This window comes from Aquarana catesbeiana, linkage group LG04 (genome assembly GCF_042186555.1).
Source record: "Aquarana catesbeiana isolate 2022-GZ linkage group LG04, ASM4218655v1, whole genome shotgun sequence".
NCBI classification, from domain to species: Eukaryota; Metazoa; Chordata; class Amphibia; order Anura; family Ranidae; genus Aquarana; species Aquarana catesbeiana.
Window position 1 is genome coordinate 349,508,702 of NC_133327.1, and position 21,035 is coordinate 349,529,736.

The 21,035-nt window shown below is 41.1% G+C and overlaps 1 protein-coding gene across 2 annotated transcripts in view; it reads right to left on the reverse strand.

Moving 5' to 3' along the window:
- The window catches only part of FBXL4 (F-box and leucine rich repeat protein 4), a 103,314-nt gene extending 82,487 nt beyond the window's left edge, over positions 1 to 20,827 (reverse strand). The window contains exons 1-3 of one of the 2 annotated variants that reach the window (XM_073626980.1): positions 20,656 to 20,827; positions 12,980 to 13,575; positions 6,670 to 7,015 (exon numbers count right to left, since the gene is read on the reverse strand). In XM_073626980.1, coding sequence (XP_073483081.1) covers positions 6,670 to 7,015; positions 12,980 to 13,491 — 858 coding nt within the window. In that variant the 5' untranslated portion in view covers positions 13,492 to 13,575; positions 20,656 to 20,827. Of the gene's footprint in view, positions 1 to 6,669; positions 7,016 to 12,979; positions 13,576 to 20,503; positions 20,613 to 20,655 lie in introns of those variants that run through there. The other variant, XM_073626981.1, reaches the window with a different exon arrangement.
- Between the last annotated feature and the right edge of the window lie 208 nt (positions 20,828 to 21,035).

Consider the following 21,035-nt stretch of genomic DNA (forward strand, 5'->3'; position numbering starts at 1 on the left):
ACCAAGTGATATACCCTCTCTTAGACAAAGCCCCCATTGATTCTTGGCGTGAACAAAATCCCAAGAGAAGACAATACACACATTATTCTCATCCTCACAAAACATTTTCTCGTATTGATCACCAATTTGTCCATATTGGTACTGTACCACTAATACAAAATTCATTGATTATCCCATGTGCCTGGTCAGATGACAATATGGTCATAACAACTTTCTCGTCTCTGATTCCTAGACCTAATTATAGATCCTGGAATATAAATGACAACTTATTAGTTGACCCTACATATCGTCTAAGTATCCAAAAAGCTATCGAAGATTACTTAGTAAACAACAAACCAACAGACACAAATCCACTGACTTTATGGGAAGCTCTCAAGCCGTCTACTAGAGGAGTTTGTATCAGCCAAGCCTCTTACCACCGTAAAACTAAACAAAATATTCAAAATAAACTAGAGGATACCTTCTATAAAGCCTCTGAAGATTTTCAAAAATCACCTTCTAATTCCACCAAACTTATCTATGATAAAGCTAAATTAGAATTGGACCTTTTCCTAACAGACTCGGCTGTACAGACTTCGTAGAACAAAACATACATTATATATGAAAGCAAACAAACCAACCACATTTTTAGCATTAGCTCTTCGGAGAGCTAACCACAATCCTAAACCGATTCGTCTACAAATAACCAAAAACACATATTCTAGTAATCCACTGAAAATACTGAATCAATTCAGCAGAAAACTCAAAAACTTATATCAAAACACACACACACACACACACACACACACACACACACACACACACACACACTAGACCCAAACAGTCTAGACACTCTACTTTACTTTCCTCAATTCACTTACCCTCTCTTTCGAATATACAAGATACCTTACATGAACAAATCTCTAATTTGGAAGTCACATTAGCCATTAAATCCTTGAAACTTCATAAACGTCCAGGCCCGATGGATTTTCAGCCTCCTTTTATAAACATTTTTCTACACTACTTTCCCCAATTATGACAAATGCATTTAATTCACTCTTAGAAGGACAGTCATTTTGCGCAGAATCTTTACTAGCTTAAATTTCAATGATACCTAAACCTCAAACGGACGACACTGCATGGTCTAACTATAGGCCCATCTCTATACTTAATATGGATATTAAAATTCTAACCAAAATCTTATCAAATAGACTTAACCCAATTATACATACACTGATCCATAAAAACCAAACTGGTTTCATTCCCAATAGACAAACAAGTGATAACATTCGTCGTGCTACTCTACTAACCCATATAGCAAGAACTCGCAAAATCCCTGCCTGCTTCCTCTAAATTGGCCTACAAAAAGCTTTTGATACATTGTCTTGGTCCTACCTTCACGCCATTCTTCATAGATGGGGTTTTGGTGATAGATTTCTGAAATGGATTTCCTCTCTTTATCATAATCCAAAAGCCTATGTATACTACTCAGGTTACCGCTCTGATCCTTTCAAGATTGAAAAAAGAACAAGGCAGGCATGTCCTTTATCCCCTCTTCTATTCTCATTAGCTATTGAACCTCTAGCAACTCATTAGATCAAATATAAATATAAAAAGGGATTGAACTGGGAGGTCACCAACACAAGATTTGTATGTTTGCCGATGATGTATTGGTATTTCTTACCTCACCCCTAATATCAGCTCCAAACCTCATCGACATACTTACTAAATTTGGCGACTTATCTGGACTCAAAATTAACCAACGCAAATCAAAAGCCCTAAATATCTCATTATCATCAGAAATGCAAAAACAATTACAAGATTCCCTCCCATTTGTATGGTCGACAACACACGTATCATACCTGGGAATCTCTCTTACTGCAAATCCAGCCGACTTATACTTTGCAAACTACCCACCTATGCTATTACAGCTAACAAACTTAATGAAAAAATGATCTTCCTTATCGTTAGCTTGGATGGGTAGAATAACAGTGGTTAAAATGTCAATATTACCTAAAATTCTATATCTGTTCCGAGTACTCCCTATAAATGATCCTGCTCATTTTTTCCGTATATTACAACGCAGATCAGCCCAATTTATTTGGAATAAGCTTAAACCACGTTTACCACAATCTACACTATTCATGCCACGAATCCGTTGAGGCCTAGGCGTACCTAATTTTTCAAAATACTACTATGCTTCACAATTAGCCCAACTAACAAAATACCATTCCACAAAAGAAACACCCCTTTGGGTAGCAATAGAATCAGTGGACTGTGATCCACTTTCCACGTCAAATCTGTTATGGCTGTCAACCTCTCAACATCGTTCAATATCAAATCCGATCACTAAGCATAGCCTCTCAATATGGGATAGACTCAAATCTAGGTTCGGTCTCCAATCTCCACTTAATTCTCTCCTCTCCTTCTTACACAATCCCTCCTTTTATCTAGCTTGGACTTTACTTTCCTCCTTTTCGGCCTGGAAAACTGCGGGTCTAACACAGACACATCAATTCTATGACTCCGATAAAATCATAACATTTCCAATGCTCAGTAAATCCCACAATATATCTTCTAATGAAACGTTTAGATATTTAGAAATTAAAAACTTTTTGTCCCAAAATGCCTCCACCAATTTGACAACACTGGACTATACTACCTTTGAACGTGCTTGTATATCTGATCCACACAGAAGAGGACTGATTTCAGCTCTATATACCCAATTGCTTACACATACATCCTCCACTCCTCCATCTTACACTTCCAAATGGGAGACTGATTAAAATCTTACCCCAGATGCATTAGATTGGGTACAAATCTGGAAAGATACTAAATCCGCTACACCTAACATTATAGCTCTTGAAACAAACTATAAAGTTCTCACTAGGTGGCACCTAGTACCTGCACGAGTATCTAAATTCCTTCCCCAATATCCCCCTCAATGTTTTTGTGGTTGTAGTGACCCAGGTAATCATCTACACATTTGGTGGACTTGCCCCATAGCGCAGGCCTTTTGGTCAAAAATATTTTACTTTCTCTCTACAATGTTTGGCACTACTATACAACTAGATCCTTCCGTAGCTCTCCTAAACAATAAACCACGAAACATCACACAACTTCAATTTAAACTTTTATTAAATGTTACAACTGCTGCAAAACAGACAATAGCAAAAGCTTGGAAGTCAGACAAACTTTGTAAAGTTACGGTGAAACAACGTATAACACAAGCTATGATACACGCAAAAATGGAAGCAATTATACTAGATCAACTTGATAAATTTAATACACTCTGGCTTCCATGGATAACCCATTTCCTACCATCAAATTTAGACTACTCCCTACTTTTACCCTAGCTGTTTCACCATTTTATGGTCAAAATGATATATGACTATGCTTGTATTGAGATAACCTACCCCCTTTTGAAGACCCCACACCCTCCCAACCTTCTTTCAGTTCCCACTCCATTTCCCCACATAAGTTACTTTACTTTCACTATAAACAACAGTGGGAATATCTTATTTTATTCTCATACCGAATTACACCTTGATAGTAGGATATTAATCAGTTTTTAAACAACTTTTCCTGATCTGCAATAAGGGTGTTCTGTTAGGTACCAGGTCATCTGGGATTTACCGAGCCACATAGCCAGACCTTGGCCCTGGATGTCTGGATACCTTTTTTAGGACATCCTAATGATAACTGATTAATTAATAAATATTTTGACCTCTACTCTTTACTCCGTAATATATGATACATTATCTATATCTCCCTTATACAATTTATTATAGAAATATTCATCATAAGAATCATATCCTATATTTATATTGATTGTTAAAATTCCCACATTCCTTTTATATTGTATCTACGCTACTGCAATATTATATTATCTGCTTTTTTTTTTTTTTTTTTTTTTTTTAACTTCAAGAAGTTATTCCTGAAAACTTATTTGTTATTTTTATACAATGTAAAAAATTGTATGATTAATATGTAATGATTTATTCTCAATAAACTATTTAAAAGAAGAATACCACAGCAAAATTACATTTCTAAAGGGAAAAAAAAAATCTCATTTAAAAAACTGCTCGCGGCTGTAATGAATATAGATAAAAATCATTGAATAAAATGGCATGGGTCCCCCCGGCCCCCAACCCCAGTCCATTGAGGAAGTTCTTCTTCAAGGTAGACTATGTATAGGAAAGTATATGTCATTTTTAAGAAATTATCGTGCTGAGGTTTGTAAGTGTCTTCTAGCATGCAGCAAAGTATTTTAAGGATATTTTCTCAGTACAAGAACTGTAGCACAGGCTACCTTGTCTCCCGACATTGGGCTCATGTGTACTAGGCATTCGTTTGCAGAGGAGTGAGGGAGAGCAGCAGTAGAAGCAGCCGCCGGCCTTTGGACACTGGATCCCAGGCAGTGTTTACTTAGAAGCAGTGAAATATGCTCTTTGGCATATTCAGTGTAAAGTATGGCTTGATTTTAATAAAAGTTTTTATGGTTGCTTTTATACAATCAGTGAACACTATGGATTTGTTATGTCCTTTTTTTTTTTAGGTCACATTTAATATTTATGATTTGTCTGTGGTGAACTTTTCGGTTCAGAGTTAAAGAGAACCTCTGGGGGAATCTAGGATGGAAAAGGACCTGGGGGTCCTAGTAGATGATAGGCTCAGCAATGGCATGCAATGCCAAGCTGCTGCTAACAAAGCAAACAGAATATTGGCATGCGTTAAAAGGGGGATCAACTCCAGAGATAAAACAATAATTCTCCCGCTCTACAAGACTCTGGTCCGGCCGCACCTAGAGTATGCGGTCCAGTTCTGGGCACCAGTCCTCAGGAAGGATGTACTGGAAATGGAGCGAGTACAAAGAAGGGCAACAAAGCTAATAAAGGGTCTGGAGGATCTTAGTTATGAGGAAAGGTTGCGAGCACTGAACTTATTATCTCTGGAGAAGAGACGCTTGAGAGGGGATATGATTTCAATTTACAAATACCGGACTGGTGACCCCACAATAGGGATAAAACTTTTTTGCAGAAGAGAGTTTAACAAAACTCGTGGCCACTCATTAAAATTAGAAGAAAAGAGGTTTAACCTTAAACTACGTAGAGGGTTCTTTACTGTAAGAGTGGCAAGGATGTGGAATTCCCTTCCACAGGCGGTGGTCTCAGCTGGGAGCATTGATAGCTTCAAGAAACTATTAGATAAGCACCTGAATGACCACAACATACAGGGATATACAATGCAATACTGACACATAATCACACACATAGGTTGGACTTGATGGACTTGTGTCTTTTTTCAAGCTCATCTACTATGTAACTATGTGATACTAAAGTCTTGTTTTTTGTTTTGTTTGCATAAAATAACAAACATGTTATACTTACCTGCTCTGCGCAGTGGATTTGCACAGAGCAGCCCAGATCCTCCTCTTCTTGGGTGCCTCTTCGACTCTCCTGGCTCCTCCCTCCTGACGAATGCCTCCACAGCAAGCAGCTTGCTATGGGGGCACTTAAGCTGAGTCACAGCTCCCTGTGTCCATTCAGACACGGAGCCCGGCTAGGCCTTGCCCTTCTCTCTCCTCATTGGCTCACTGACTTTGACAGCAGCGGGAGCCAATGGCGCTCCGCTACAGTCTTAGCCAATGAGGAGGAGAGTCCCAGGCAGCCGAGTCTCTCTTGCAACAATCGCTGGAAAGAGATGGGCTCAGGTAAGTATTAGGGGGGCTGCTGCACACACAAAGTTTTTTATCTTAATGCATAGAATGCATTAGGATAAAAAACCTTCTGCCTTTACAATCACTTTAATGGTCATTCTCGGGTAGAGCCTGTGCTGGCCTTAAAATGGTGGTAATAATAAACAAAAAAAAATAAAAAAAACACACCTTTTTCCCCTGCAAGGCAATGTTATAATGTGCTAAAAACAAAAACACTGGGCGCTCCTGAAAGAAACACACGAATCCTGTCTATGGACAAAGGGTGTATACAGGGCTAATGGCAAAATGAGTTCCAAAGCCCAATAACACCAAAGGTCAGGTGTCCAAAAAAAAAAGTCAAAAAAGTTTATTTCAACAAGTTAAAAACATTCGAACCATAACTGGATGTTGGACAACAGCATTATCAGCGATTGACCTGACTCGGACTTTGTGGCAGGAAGAATATGCCCAGATGGCAAAGAGATCCTTGAATGTGCCGGGAGACCCAGATGGGAAGGGAATCCTGGTTGGGAGGTGGCTGAACAGCAGGGGACACGAGTCACTGGATGTGACGTCACCAGGACAGAGGTCCGCTGATGCAACATCGGAATGCTGGGAGACTTGGAAGTTGAGTCAGTTGCCAGAACTACATGTTTTGGGGCATGCTCCTTTGTCCAAGGGAGTCGGCTCAGGAGCAAGCACACACACGAGGCCCCCCACAACAAGTGGCTTGCTATGGGGGCAATCGGCAAGGGAAAGGGGCCCACAGCGCTTGAGAGGGACCTGAGAAGAGGAGGATCTGGGCTGCTCTGTGCAAAACCACTGCACAGAGCTGGTAAGCATAACATGTTTGTTATTTTATTTTTATAAAGATTTTCTTTTACAATCACTTCAAAGTAATGCAATCACTGTTCGGTCTCTGTTAATTAAATCAAATTACATATATTTTATTTGTTAACACTTTTAAGTTGCTGATATATTTTTTTTCTTACCTCATAAGGCAGCTTGTCAAAGTAGCCATTATTTGTCCATTCCCTGAGGCTGGAGCTACTAAATTGATTACTAAGGCAGTCTATTCCACAGCCGTCTTTACCCTCATATTCATTGTCATCCAAATCGTTCATGTCAATTTTGCCTGTTTTTAAGGAAAGCATGGGTTTCTCTTTCACTCCATGTAATTCCACTGCATCTAGTTCTGTGTAATAATCCAAAAGAGTACAGTTGGTTTCCAGGCGAAGAAGGTTTGTTGGAAAATCTATTTCCTTTATACATGGTGTAAACTGGCGAGCTTGAGGAGAAGTCACACACGTAGGTTCTCCAGACCAGATAGTTTCCCATCTAGACATGGCACAGACACAATCAGTACTTCTATCTGTTATTCCGAGAAATTAACTCTCCATTATTGTTCTGCATCTATTCATTTACATGACTAAAATAAAATATATAGCACAAAAAAGGAAACAAGTGATATAAAGTTTTCAATACTAAATATAACTTAGGAGTACAGATACTCCTCGTTTAACGACTTACCTGTTTAACGACCACTCAGACTTACGACCAGCTCTCCCCACTTGAATGACGTGCTATGCATCATTGTATTGTACAGTACAGTACTGAATTTTCGTTTGTGTTCTGTACTTATGCAAATTAAAACAACATTATTGAGCTGGAGTTTTGCGTTTAGACCTTTTTTTCACAATACAGTACATTAAGAATGCTTAAAATATTGATTACTTGTGACTCCTCGTTTAACAACCAATTTGTTGGAACGGAACCTGGTCGTTAAGTGAGGAGTACCTGTATATTTGACTCTCGGTAAACAGGCTAATGATTTAATGCATCATCCTCTTGCCAATAAACAATAAAAAAAAAAAAAATTAAAAAAAAAAAAAGTTCAAAAATTGCCATAAACTTATCATTGTAAGAAAATCTATACAATCAAAAATGAAGGTCTCAACTTACAGTACCTGGGTGTCTTTGATTTTAATACCTTCTTTTTGCTTGTTTTGGGTCAGTTACTGAGAAAGTGATCAAGCCATTAATCAGCATGACTGCCGGGGAACTAGTTATTAGTCATTTCAGAAGGAATGGTCAGAAATGACAACCTCCATATTTCCTCAGTATAGGTTTTCTTTGAAGGGACTAATATCTATGTCCCCCCCATGGGAAGACATTCTGTGATACACAGCCTGTGGCTCATTAATTTGCAAAGACCGGTTGCTACAGAAGTTCTGCAGCATAGATAAGTAAAAGCTTTGCCCCACCCTTTACTAAGGCCCCTTTCACACTGGGGCGGGGGTATTCGGCTTTACCGTCGGTATTCGGCCGCTAGCGGGGCAGTTTTACCCCCGCTAGTGGCCGAGAAAGGGTTCAAAACCACCGCAAAGCGCCTCTGCAGAGGCGCTTTGCCGGCCATATAGCCGTGCTGCCCCATTGATTTCAATGGGCAGGAGCGGTGTATACACCGCTCTGAAGATGCTGCTAGCAGGACTTTTTTTCCCGTCCCGCTAGCGCACCGCTCCAGTGTGAAAGCCCTCGGGGCTTTCACACTGGAATTAAAGCAGCGGCTGTTTCGGGTCGGTTTGCAGGCGCTATTATTAGCGCAATAGCGCCTGCAAACCACCCCAGTGTGAAAAGGGGCCTTAGAGAAAGATGAATTGTGCTTAAGATTTTCAAAGGCCTGTAGCAGCATTTTTCAGAGGTTCGCATTAATAAACAAAGGTGCACTTATATATCTTATGCTACTTACTGATCAGAATCACTTAGGTTTCCTATAGTGTGCTTTAACAGCACTGGGGACCTGCGTACCCAAAACCAGTTTACGGCTGTCAGATCTGAAATGATTTGAGGTTTTATTACCCCTTATGCTCTCTTAGAGAGTAAAGCCACAATTTAAAATGAAATCCAGAAAAACAGCTACATACATAATCAAAACATATACAGTATCTCACAAAAGTGAGTACAACCCCCACATTTTTGTAAATATTGTATTATATCTTTTCATGTGACAACACTGAAGAAATGACACTTTGCTACAATGTAAAGTAGTGAGTGTACAGCTTGTATAACAGTGTAATGGCAGGAATACACAATAAGAAAATCGGGTGAAAATTTCCATTTGCGAACGATCGGCCGACTTTCTACTCGTTGATGCCCAGCACGTAATACCAGATATCAATATTTTGAACGAAAAAGACTGATTGAAAAAATGGAAAAAAAAATTGTGTCAAATCGTTTGCGAACAAACAATATTCTATTAGTTGGTGTAAAGGTCGTCCGTAAAACAGGTCTTGAACATTATCACGCATGAGCGGAACTAGTAGACGACCCCCACTTGTATGTTAGACGTCAACACTACGTATGAAAATAGATTGCTCTTTTAAAGATTTTTTTTGATTAATGTTGGAAACAGCGTTCGTTGGTCGGCTGTCGATCGATCCGACGATTTTCTAACCATGTATTCCTGCTATAAATTTGCTGTCCCCTCAAAATAACTCAACACACAGCCATTAAGGTCTAAACCGTTGGCAACAAAAGGTGAGTACACCCCTAAGTGAAAATGTCCAAATTGGGCCCAAAGTGTCAATATTTTGTGTGGCCACCATTATTTTCCAGGAGAAGGAGAAAAAAAAAAGAGAGAGAAGCGCTAGACCATTCCTAGTGAAGCATCGTTTATTATAAAAAAGGCATAAGCAATCCAGTATAAGGTGCACTTACATAGTGCTTCAGTAGGTAAAGGCTTTCCAATGTCCAGCACGATGGTACAAGGTGAAGTACTGCCGCTTGAATTCCTGGGATGTGAGATCTGAGATCAATGGGCGCTGTCTAACACGCAAACTGCAGCCTCGAGGGGACTCGGGAGGACACCGGCCAGGCGATTCAACATGGAGGTGTTCAGGGCTATCAGACAGGGGAGACAACTACAAGAGTGGTGGGCCAATCAGAACACGTTTCGGAGGCATGGCCACACGCCTCCATCAGCTTTTCAGGTCCCGCGCTTGAAGCAGCCTCACCACCTTTCACAGGATTTGTATCAGAGACTCTCTCTCTAGGGGCTCATACCCCCCACTACAATATCCCCATATTGACTTTTAAAACGTCTAATCATTAATCACTATTATCTTAAATTTGCTTTTATCATATTAACCAAGCTCCAGAGAATGTGTGTGCAGCATTCACCACTCTCCTTAACGAATGGGCTTTTTTAGCGCCGATTTTCACACTAGTTTTTAATGTGTGTGTTTTTTATTTCTTTAAACCATTATTTTCCAGCACTGCCTTAACCCTCTTGGGCATGCAGTTCACCAGAGCTTCACAGGTTGCCACTGGAGTCCTCTTCCACTCCTCCATGACAACATCACGGAGCTGGTGGATGTTAGAGACCTTGCGCTCCTTCACCTTTCCTTTTGAGGATGCCACACAGATGCTCAATATTGTTTAGGTCTGGAGACATGCTTGGCCAGTCCATCACCTTTACCCTCAGCTTCTTTAGCAAGGCAGTGGTCATCTTGGAGGTGTGTTTGGGGTCGGTATGTTGGAATACTGCATTGCGGCCCAGTATCCGAAGGGAGGGGATTATGCTCTGCTTCAGTATGTCACAGTACATGTTGGTATTCATGGTTCCCTCAATAAACTGTAGCTCCCCAGTGGCGGCAGCACTCATGCAGCCCCAGACCAAGACACTCCCACCACCATGCTGTAGGCAAGACACACTTGTCTTTGTACCCCTCACCTGGTTGCTGCCACACACGCTTGACACCATCTGAACCAAATAAGTTTATCTTGGTCTCATCAGACCACAGGACATGGTTCTAGTAATCCATGTCCTTAGTCTGCTTTTATTCAGCAAACTGTTTGCAGGCTTTCTGGTGCATCATCTTTAGAAGAGGCTTCCTTCTAGGACGACAGCAGACCAATTTGATGCAGTGTGCGGCATATGGTCTGAGCACTGACAGGCTGACACCCCACCCCTTCAACCTCTGCAGCAATGCTGGCAGCACTCATACGTCTATTTCCCAAAGACAACCTCTGGATATGACGCTGAGCAAGTGCAATCAACTTCTTTGGTCGACCATGGCGAGGCCTGTACTGAGTGGAACCTGTCCTGTTAAACTGCTGTATGGTCTTGGCCACCATGCTGCAGCTCAGTTACAGGGTCTTGGCAATCTTCTTATAGCCTAGGCCAGTGATGGAGAACTTTGGCACGTCTGATGTTTTGGAACTACATTTCCTATGATGCTCATATGCACTCTGTATTGTAGTTGAGCATCATGGGAAATGTAGTTCCAAAACATCTGGGGTGCCAAGGTTCGCCATCACTGGGCTAGGCCATCTTTATGTAGAGCAACAATTCTTTTTTCAGATCCTCAGAAAGTTCTTTGCCATGAGGCGCCATGTTGAACTTCCAGTGACCAGTATGATAGAGTGAGAGCGATAACACCAAATTTAACACACCTGCAACCTTGTAACACTAACGGGTGACGTGACACCAGGGAGGGAAAATGGCTAATTGTGCCCAATTTGGACATTTTCACTTAAGGCTGTACTCACTTTTGTTGCCAGCGGTTTAGACATTAATGGCTGTGTGTTGAGTTATTTTGAGGAGACAGCAAATTTACACTCTCATACAAGCTGTACACTCGCTACTTTACATTGTAGCAAAGTGTGATTTCTTCAGTGTTGTCACATGAAAAGATATAAAAAAAGTAGTTACACATCACACTATACAGCAGCGACATGGCTTAAAGAGGTTGTAACCCTAAAAAAAGCAGGTTAAACAGCATAGTGCTTGTGCAGTCTAATTTGACCCTTTCTAAGCTGTAAAAAAAAAAAAAAAAAAAAAAACATGGTTGATCCTGCTGGTTTCTGTGTCCCTCTATGTAAACTTAAAAGCCGGTTCACACGGGGGCGACTTGTCAGGCGACCTAGCCGCCCTAGCCGCCTGACAAGTCGCCTCCCATTCTGTACAATGGAACCGTTCTAATCGGAGCGACGCAAGTCGCTCCGACTTAGAAAAAAGGTTCCTGTACTACTTTGGGGGCGACTTGCATAGACTTCTATACAGAAGTCGTTTTGCAAGTCGCCGTGGCAGTCGTGTGCAAGTCGTGCCGCTTCTAGTGTGAACCGGCACTAACACGGTAATCATAGCTGCTGATCCATGATGATACCTTGGTCGGTTTGCGTGCCTCCATCATTCCTCAGTCTCTCCCCCCTCTCACCCTATCAGCTCCTGTGTGTGAGCGAATAGCTGGCCATACACCGATCTTGCACAATGAGAATCGTTGTACAAGGATGAGCTAATAAGTGAAAATTTAAGATCCTTCAGAAAAAAGAGAGAGAAACTCCTTTCTAATTTCTAGGCACTTTGGTGATCTGGTGAAAGTTGGTTCAAATTCATAGTGGACAGGGCACACCACCACACGCACATGAATTGAAGACATACAGTACATATAACAACATCTGGAAAGGGACAGACTGCCTTACTTAGAAAGAAAAATGTTGACTGCATTTACTTCAGTGGGTGTACACAGTCTTATTGCCAAAGTAAAAGTAAGAGTGGGTGGTGATCTTTAAACCAAATGAAGCCACAAAACTATGGCAGTTACTTTTATATGCCTTTAAGAATGCTGATTTCCAAAAGGGTAAATGATTTTTCAATGCATAAGCATTATGATGAGCAATTGTGAAATTTGTTTTTTTTTTTTTTTGCTATGTGCACGAGATATGAAGTCAATATTTCTATACAGATTATAGTAACGGAACAATAAGCATGCAATACAAAGTGGATGTAAACCCTCACATATACACAGTGAAGTGAACAGCCTCACATGATACACAGAGATGATACAAATCTCCCTACATAAGTTTTACATGTAGATCTGCTGTCTTCAGCTTTATATATTCTTTAGAACGTGCACATCGCGTTAAAGATTTTCTCTTCCTGTTCAGCACTGGGAGTGGATTATTGGCATACAGCTGATTGGAGGAAAGGCACACACCCCACACCACATAGGCAAATAAAGGAAGTAATGTGCAGAACTCTGCTCTGAATCGAGCAGCACTCTGCTAATCCATTTATAGCAACCTCCTTTGACACAAACTTCAGGCAGCTTCTGCTGTTTCTGAGAACTTGTCAGAAGTTACCTGGCTGATAACAGAGCTACGGGACAGAAGAAACACACGGGACTCAGTGCTTTGGAGAGAGATAAGAAAACACTACAGATACATGTGCCCAGCTCAAATTTCATGAATTGGGTTTACATCCACTTTAAAGGAAATGATATAAGGATAGACTTTGTTTACCTGACTTCTGTAGGTGCAGTCTGAGAATAGGGGTTTGCAGAACAAGCAAGTATTTTCACCACTGACCCTGGATGATACGTTTCTAAAATGTGAACTGCTGTAGGATAAACCGGTTCCTCAAATGCAAGCTCTACAAAATCCCTACTGAAAAAGGTTGGTGACGTTCTCTTGAAAGGAGGTGGGGAGCTAACACAATGATCCCACCATGTTCCATACATCCGAAACACAGCAGTTTGGGTGAAATCCCCTGAACTTGGATAAACGTTGGGAGCCCCTGCTAAATTCCACATGGTATACGACATGCTGTTTTCACTTCCATAGTGAGAACTGAAATCCAGGACTTCTTTGGCATGCTGCGAAGCTTCAACACACATTGGCAAAGCACGGCTGTTTGTTTCAATTGCTCTGCGGCTGTTAATCATATCTCCCCTACTAGCTAGCCGGGCCCGGCGTCTGAGGCAAATGTAGTAAAACATGCTCAGGACTGTTAGCATGGGAAACCAAGACGACATGTAGCTGAAAAAGACTTGAAAAACAAATGGTGTGGTCTAACTTGGGCGTGGTAGTAACTGAGAGATGACCTGGTAAACACATCCCTAAAATCAAACAGAAAACAATTAAGAAGTGCAATATAAAACATCTTTAAAACCCACATACATGCTATTAAGTTTATAAAGATCACTTTACTTAAAAACCATTAGATGGCTGGCAAACGTACAAACAAAAGCTAAACACTGGTAAAGGTCTTTCTGGCAGATGTAGGAATAAGCATGAATTACTACGTAACCCAAGGTCACCCAAGTATTCATGTTTACACCTTTGGATGGAAGTGGGAGTAAGGAGTGGCTGATAAGTAGGATATTGGGATAGGTGGCATTAGGAATGAAGGGGAATCAGGGGAATCGTGGGAAGGGGGAGTTGATGGGTAAGCAAGGCTGGCCATATATTAATCTTTTATTTTTTTATTCAACCAGTGGGTTGATCGAAAAAAATTATCAGATTCCTCCATCCACACATTTGAGGTGGATGGGGGTAGCACTACCACTACTATTCTGACAGTGGTGAAATGTCCCCACCATCAAAAAATAAAGATTAGTGCTGCCGCTATAGATCGATTTGTGTACAACCAGCCTTCCCATACATGGATTGAAATTTGGCCTGTCCCCGAATACAAGGAAGGGGTGGACAGAGTGGCTGCTGTGCAGGGCACATCCCTCCTGTACAATTGCTGGGAGTAGAGCAACAGTTGTACTCCCAGCTCTTAGTAAAAATGTAAATTGCAAATAAAAAAAAAGAGATAAATCCATGAGGTGGCATGCAAGCATAACCAGCAGAATTTTAAAAGAGCTGCATTTTTTGCAGTTCTTAAAAAAATATATAAAAAAAAAAATTAAAAAAAAAGAACTAAATAAAGAAAGCATTATGTTTGAATGTTGGATGCAAAAAAAAAAAAAAAATTACAAAAATGGCTATAGGAGCAACAAAAAAAAATAGGCTGGTTTAGCCATTTATGTTTAGTTTCCAGGTTCCACTATTCACAGCCCAAGTAACCACTTTGTGGATGTAAACATTACGGTCCATAACTGGATTCTCTGCCAACATAGGATTATTATGTAATGTATACAACTTACACAGTCCAAAGTAGAACACACATCTATTCTGGCTAACCATGTAATAAAGATGTAAATACCTGTCTTCAGGCCGCTCCGGTCACGTGATCTCCCCCGTGTCAGCCAGGGCCGGCTGCAGGGGAAAAGAGACAGTGCTCCGACAACGGCTGCTAATTCCTGGGAGTGTGACTTCACCCATAGACTTCAATGGCCTATTCGTTATCAGTGCTCCCTCCTCTTCTACGCAGCAGCACTGGTTAACACAGGGGAGCGGGATCACATGATCAAATGAGAGCGGGACCATGTGACAAAACCAGAGCTGCCTGAAAAAGGGCAAGTATATACATGTTTCTTATACGTACATACGAAGAGCCGAGATAAATGAAGTTTACTAGCCAGTGCGGCTCTTCTGCTTGATTCCGAGTATGCGAGGAATTTTGTGCGTCGGAATTGTGTACACACGATCGGAATTTCCGACAACAGATTTTGTTGTCAGAAAATTTGAGATCCAGCTTTCAAATTTTGTTTGTCGGAAATTCCAATGAAAAATGTCCGATGGAGCCTACACACGGTCGGAATTTCCGACAACGAACTCCCATCGAACATGTGTCTATGCTATATAACAGTTCTTTTACAGCCGAGCTCAGACTGGGGTAGGGAAAGGCAGCACAAAGAGCTCATCAGACTGATGCTTTTTTTCACTGTCCAGTGACAAGGTGGGGGTGGTGAGGAGTGGTGCCTAAATTTTAGAACTTTAGAAAGAAAAACAGCTCCTTTACCTGTATTTCATCTGTGTATGTAGCCATTTGTCTAGAGTTTAGCTGTAAACTGTGCACAGAGTTGTCTAAAAATGTTATAAAATGTATTCACTATGTATCGTATTTGGGGGTATTAACTGGCCTACTTGTGCCAAAGAGCAATAACCCATGGCAGCAGACCAGAATTCACCTTTCATAGTTCTTACTGTTAAAAGGTAACATCTGAGCGGTTACTTTGGGTTATTGCACTTGGCACTGTATTATTTAAAAAAAAAGGTCAGAAATGTGCTATTCAGTTGCACTATAGGATGAACAATAGGGAGGTTCTATAAGACAAAAAGAAAACAGACACAGCAGTAACGTTTCACAAGTTAGCTGAATGTCAGTCTGTTATAACCTATAAAAGTCTGTATTTATAGCTAAACACAATTCTAGAAATACATCTCTTGTAAAAGTGACATCCTCAAATGTTGGAAAAACATTTTTTTTAAATTATTATTACTGATCAAAAAAAACGGAAAAAAAAACAAAATAAAAATAAATTAAAAAATAAAAATAAACCACACATGGGGGTTTATTTACTAAAGGCAAATCCACTTTGCACTACAAGTGATCTGCAAATGCACTTGGAAGTGCAGTCATTGTAGATCTAAGGGGGACATGCAAGAAAAATAAAAAACAGCAATTTTGCTTGTACATGATTGGATGATAAAAATCAGAGATCTTCCCCTCAGATCTACAGCGACTGCACTTCCAAGTGCACTTGTAGTGCAAAGTGGATTTGCCTTTAGTAAATAACCCCCATGGTGTCTACACACTCTACAGTTGATGGTCATATTCACAAGCCATAATGCTGACCATATACTTGGCAATTTCAATCAACAGAATGCGTGAAGGAAAACAACAGTTTCAGGGGATAAAATTGCCTGAATATTGCCACATTTATAGATAGCACTGCAGAAAAATGCCACTCGCTGGCCCTATATGTGAACAGGAACTAATGGCCCGTACACACGATCTGAAAAACGGACAAAAAATGCCGCTTGTTTTAACCCTTCAATTGCTTAGTTTTGTTTTTTTTTGTTTGTTTGTTTTTGTTTTGTTTTTTTAATAGAAATGGATTTGCAAAGTAGAATATGCACATCTAGTTTCCCTTTGGTTTTAGTTAATGTTCCCTAAGGTGAAATCGCGATAAAGACCCTAGATGAGACCAGTACCACAATTGGACAAAAAGTAATATGCGCCCTTCCTTTTGAGGTTCCATTCACACCGATGCGTTTTTTCATGCTTTTTGCAAAAACACAGGACATTTTTTTTTTTTTTTTTTTTTAACATGGGTTCCTATGGAACACGTTTACATCAATGCATTTTTGTGCCTCTGCATTTTTTTTTTTTGGTTCAATAAACTTCAATGGAAAAGCTGCAGAAAAGCATGTAGTGTGTTTTTACCGTATTTTATTTCAGCAATTTTGCAGTGATTTGCGTTTTTAAATCTGCCCAACAAATTTTCCAAAAAAAAAAAATGCATTAAAAGCGCAAAACACAAATCGTGGCAAAATTGCGGAAAGCACTGCAGAAACGCTCAAAAGCAACATGCATAGATGTGAATCGAGCCTTAGGCTGGGTTCACACCATTGTGAATTGGATGCGGTAGCCGCATCCAATTCGCAATAGCAGGAGATTTTGACCAGCTCTCTATGGAGATGGTTCACATATCTCCGCAGCAGGTCCGGTGCGTTTTGCAGAAAAACACTGTGCGTCTTTTGGTCCATTTCAGGTCCAAATTCAGCTGAAAATTCAGGCTGAAATCGAACCTGAAACGGTGAACCAGCACACACTGGACCCCTGCTGTGAGTCGCATGCGGCTCATATGTGAACCCAGCCTTATACCTCCTATACTGAATCAGATTCTAACAGTTGTAAATAAAGATTTGATAGAACAGACATGTATAAATCAGACACGGGCCCCATTCACATCTGGCAATTTGGAATTGTGGGGCAGAATTGCCGCAATTCTGCCCGTGATTCCAAATTGCGTGGCAATCTGTACAAATGGGCATTTGGGGCCATTATTCTAAATGGCACGCCAAACACGGTGCAATTGTTGCGTGACAGAAAACGCACTGCAATTGTGGCAAAGTTCTACTTTTAAAAAAATCACGTGAAACTTGTCACCCAAAAAGGGGCAGGAGCTTCTTTTGGGCAACAAAAGCTCACAGGGCAGCCCATTGAAGTGAATGGGCTGCCCTATACGTGACATGCGGACTTGCGTGAAAATCGCTCACACAAAATTGCGAACAAGAATCCGAGTACCCGCCCTGTGAAGTGTGAATTGGGTCCAAAGCTAGGTTCAGAGTGTGAACAGCCCCTTCCAGCTATAAAGGAGTCTTTAGGGGGGCAGTAATACTATGGTTCATTCAACCACCTGTTTATACTGCACCCCATGTAAAAGAGAAACTTTTGCCTGCAAGAGCAAAAAAAAAAAAAAAGAAGACACCTAGTATTTCCAGGTATGTACAGAGGAGCATATGGCAGCACTGGTGCTTGTCAAATAGTCTCATTTATAGACCCATTTCACACTGGGGTGATTTGCAGGCGCTATTGTGCTAAAAATAGCGGATGCAAACCGACCCGAAACAGCCACTGCTGCGTCTCCAGTGTGAGGGCTTTAACACTGGAGCGGTGCGCTAGCAGGACAGGAAAAAATGTCCTGCTAGCAGCATCTTCGGAGCGCTGAAGGAGCGGTGTATACACTGCTCCTTCACCGCTCCTGCCCACTGAAATCAGAGGGTCAGCGCGGCTATACCGCCGGCAAAGCGCTCTGCAGAGGCGCTTTGCAGTGGTTTTTAACCCTTTCTCGGCCACTAGCGGGGGGGTAAAACCACTCCGATAGCGGCCGAATACTGACGCTAAAACAACAGTAAATTGCTGCTAATAATAGCAGCGCTTTACTGTCTACGCACCTCCCGCCCCAGTGTGAAAGGGTGGCAACCAAATCCAGTCCTGTGCACAATATTATGAACACATTGTTACTCCGCACCAATTCTAGCCAACAAAATGGCCACCCCCGAGGATGTGACAACTTTGGCCTCGTTAGCTGCTGTGCTGTCAAAACAGCGAAATCTTCCTGTACCGGCCGGTATTTGGTCCCTGGTGTTGTGTCCAAACAGCAATTCATCAAAATCTCCAATTACTGATAGTTTAAAGAAACCGGAAGCGACGTGGTTGGAGTTTCTGACGAAATGGCCAATTTGACAGAACATCGGTTCACACGTGTGCGGGGTGTGGTTTAAGGCCTGGTTCACATCTATGCATTTTTTTTTAGCAGAAACACACTACAGTCCATTTAACATGGCTTCCTATGGATGTAGTTCACATCTATGCATTTTATGGAAAGGGCCAAGGAATTTTATCTGGTTTTTGGTTCCATAGACTTTAACGGATCAAAAGCGTGTATTGAAAAACGCAAAATGCACATGCAAACTGTAACCTGCATAGGTGTTAATCAGACCTTAAAAAGGCTCCTGTGCGATTCTGGGTCTGGCTCAGGTGCAATTTCAGGTAAACATTTGAACAGAACCGCACTGATCTGCTGCATATGTGTGAACCTAGCCTTATGGCCCGTACACACGATCAGAAAATCGGACAGATCGTCCCTTTTTTTTTTTTTTTTTTTTCTTTTTTTGCATGCTAGTTGCATATCAAAAACTGGAGAAGTTACTGAAGTGATGAAAATTCTCATATAATAAGCGGAAGTGATGTCACGTGTTGTAGTGTATTTCTATTGTATTTTCGGACCACAACTGTACAAATTAACCATTTCAGCCCCGGAAGAATTTACCCCCGTCCAGACCTGAGCCTTTTTTGCGATTCGGCACTGCGTCGCTTTAACTGACAATTGCGCGGTTGTGCGACGTGGCACCCAAACAAAATTGACTTCCTTTTTTTCCCACAAATAGAGCTTTCTTTTGGTGATATTTGATCGTCTCTGTGGATTTTATTTTTTGCGCTATAAACAAAAAAGAGCGACAATTTTGAAAAAAAAACACAATATTTTGTACTTTTTTGCTATAATAAATATCCCCATTTTTTTTTTTTAAAAAAAAGCTAATTTTTCCTCAGTTTAGGCCGATATGTATTCTTCTACATATTTTTGGTAAAAAAAAAAAATCGCAATAAGCGTATTTTGATTGGTTTGTGCAAAAGTTATAACGTCTACAAAAAAGGGGATAGATTTATAGCATTTTTATTATTATTTATTTTTTTTTACTAGTAATGGTGGCGATCTGCGATTTTTATCATGACTGCGACATTATAGCGGACACATCGGACAACTCTGACACATTTTTGGGACCATTGTCATTAATACAGCAATCAATGCTATAAAAATGCATTGATTACTGTAAAAATGTCACTGGCAGTGAAGGGGTTAACACTAGGAGGGCGATCAAGGGGTTAACTGTGTTCCCTGGGAGGTGATTCTAACTGAAGGGACTAACTAGAGGAAGTGACGGATTGTGGTTCCTAGCTAAAAAGAACACACGATCTGTCACTCCTCTCAGAACAGAACAGGGAAGTGTGTGTTTACACACACTCGTCCCTGTCCTGTCTCTCCTGCTCATGATCACTCGTGGTCGACGGCTCGCGCAGGGGAGCATAACTGCAGTGGTTGGTCGGGAAGCGGTTAAACAAAAAATGTACGATCTGGTATCGTACGAGAAAAATTTTCGTGTTTGGCTGATCTAATAATATCAGATGAACTGTCATGATCGGCTCTCGAAAGCTGTGTACTAAGGATCCGATTATCGTACGATCGCTTCAAAAGCGTTTTTTTTTTCGTCAGATTTTCGGATCGTGCGTACGAGGCATAACTGGTACCAATCCAAGCAGACAGCACAGGAAATTATCAGCTCACTACTAGATTTCTTGCTTGGTTAAACCTTTTTTTTTTTCCCTAATTTGTGGAACACATATAATAAAATAAGGTCAATGGTATAATAATCAGAAGCACATCGGTCGTGCATTCTTATGTGCTTTAACACAAATGAAACTTAGTAATCACATTTTTGTTTCTTGTTGAAGACAAGGGAAAGGAGTAGCAATATATAGGACAGTGAAATGCATGAAAAATGCAGCTGTTCATAAATGAAAACAACCTGAAAGGTACTAGAACACATCCAAGCAGCACCTCAGAAAACTGCACTGAGTTTGGGGGTGCAGCAGTGTGACCAGGCCCTGTAGAAGAAACATAGACATTCAATCTATTTCTAGAGTTATCAGAGCACATTAGTGACATGTTCATCCTCACCAGAGTCCCAGGGGGCTTGCTTGGTCCTCACTGATAGCCAGCTCGCCTGCTCCCATGGAGTACAATGCAGTTGCTTAATTGGTGTCAAAACAGAGCAGACACAGAGCGCTCACTTCCTCATCATCGCCCCTCCCTGTACACCAGGATCGCGCATGCGTCGTGCCGGGGGAGGGCGCCCAGCCTGCCTCTGCTTGTTGATGTGTTGCCAAGGCGATAGAAGGGGCGGGAGCTGGACGCTAACACAACATAACTTGATACGTAGTAACATTGGATTGGTAGAAGAGGAGGCGGAAGTAGCGTGCGTGGCTCTGTGGAGAGCTGTGAGGGAATAAGAGATGGGAGGGTTTAAGGGGCGTATAACGGGAGGACAGAGGAAATAT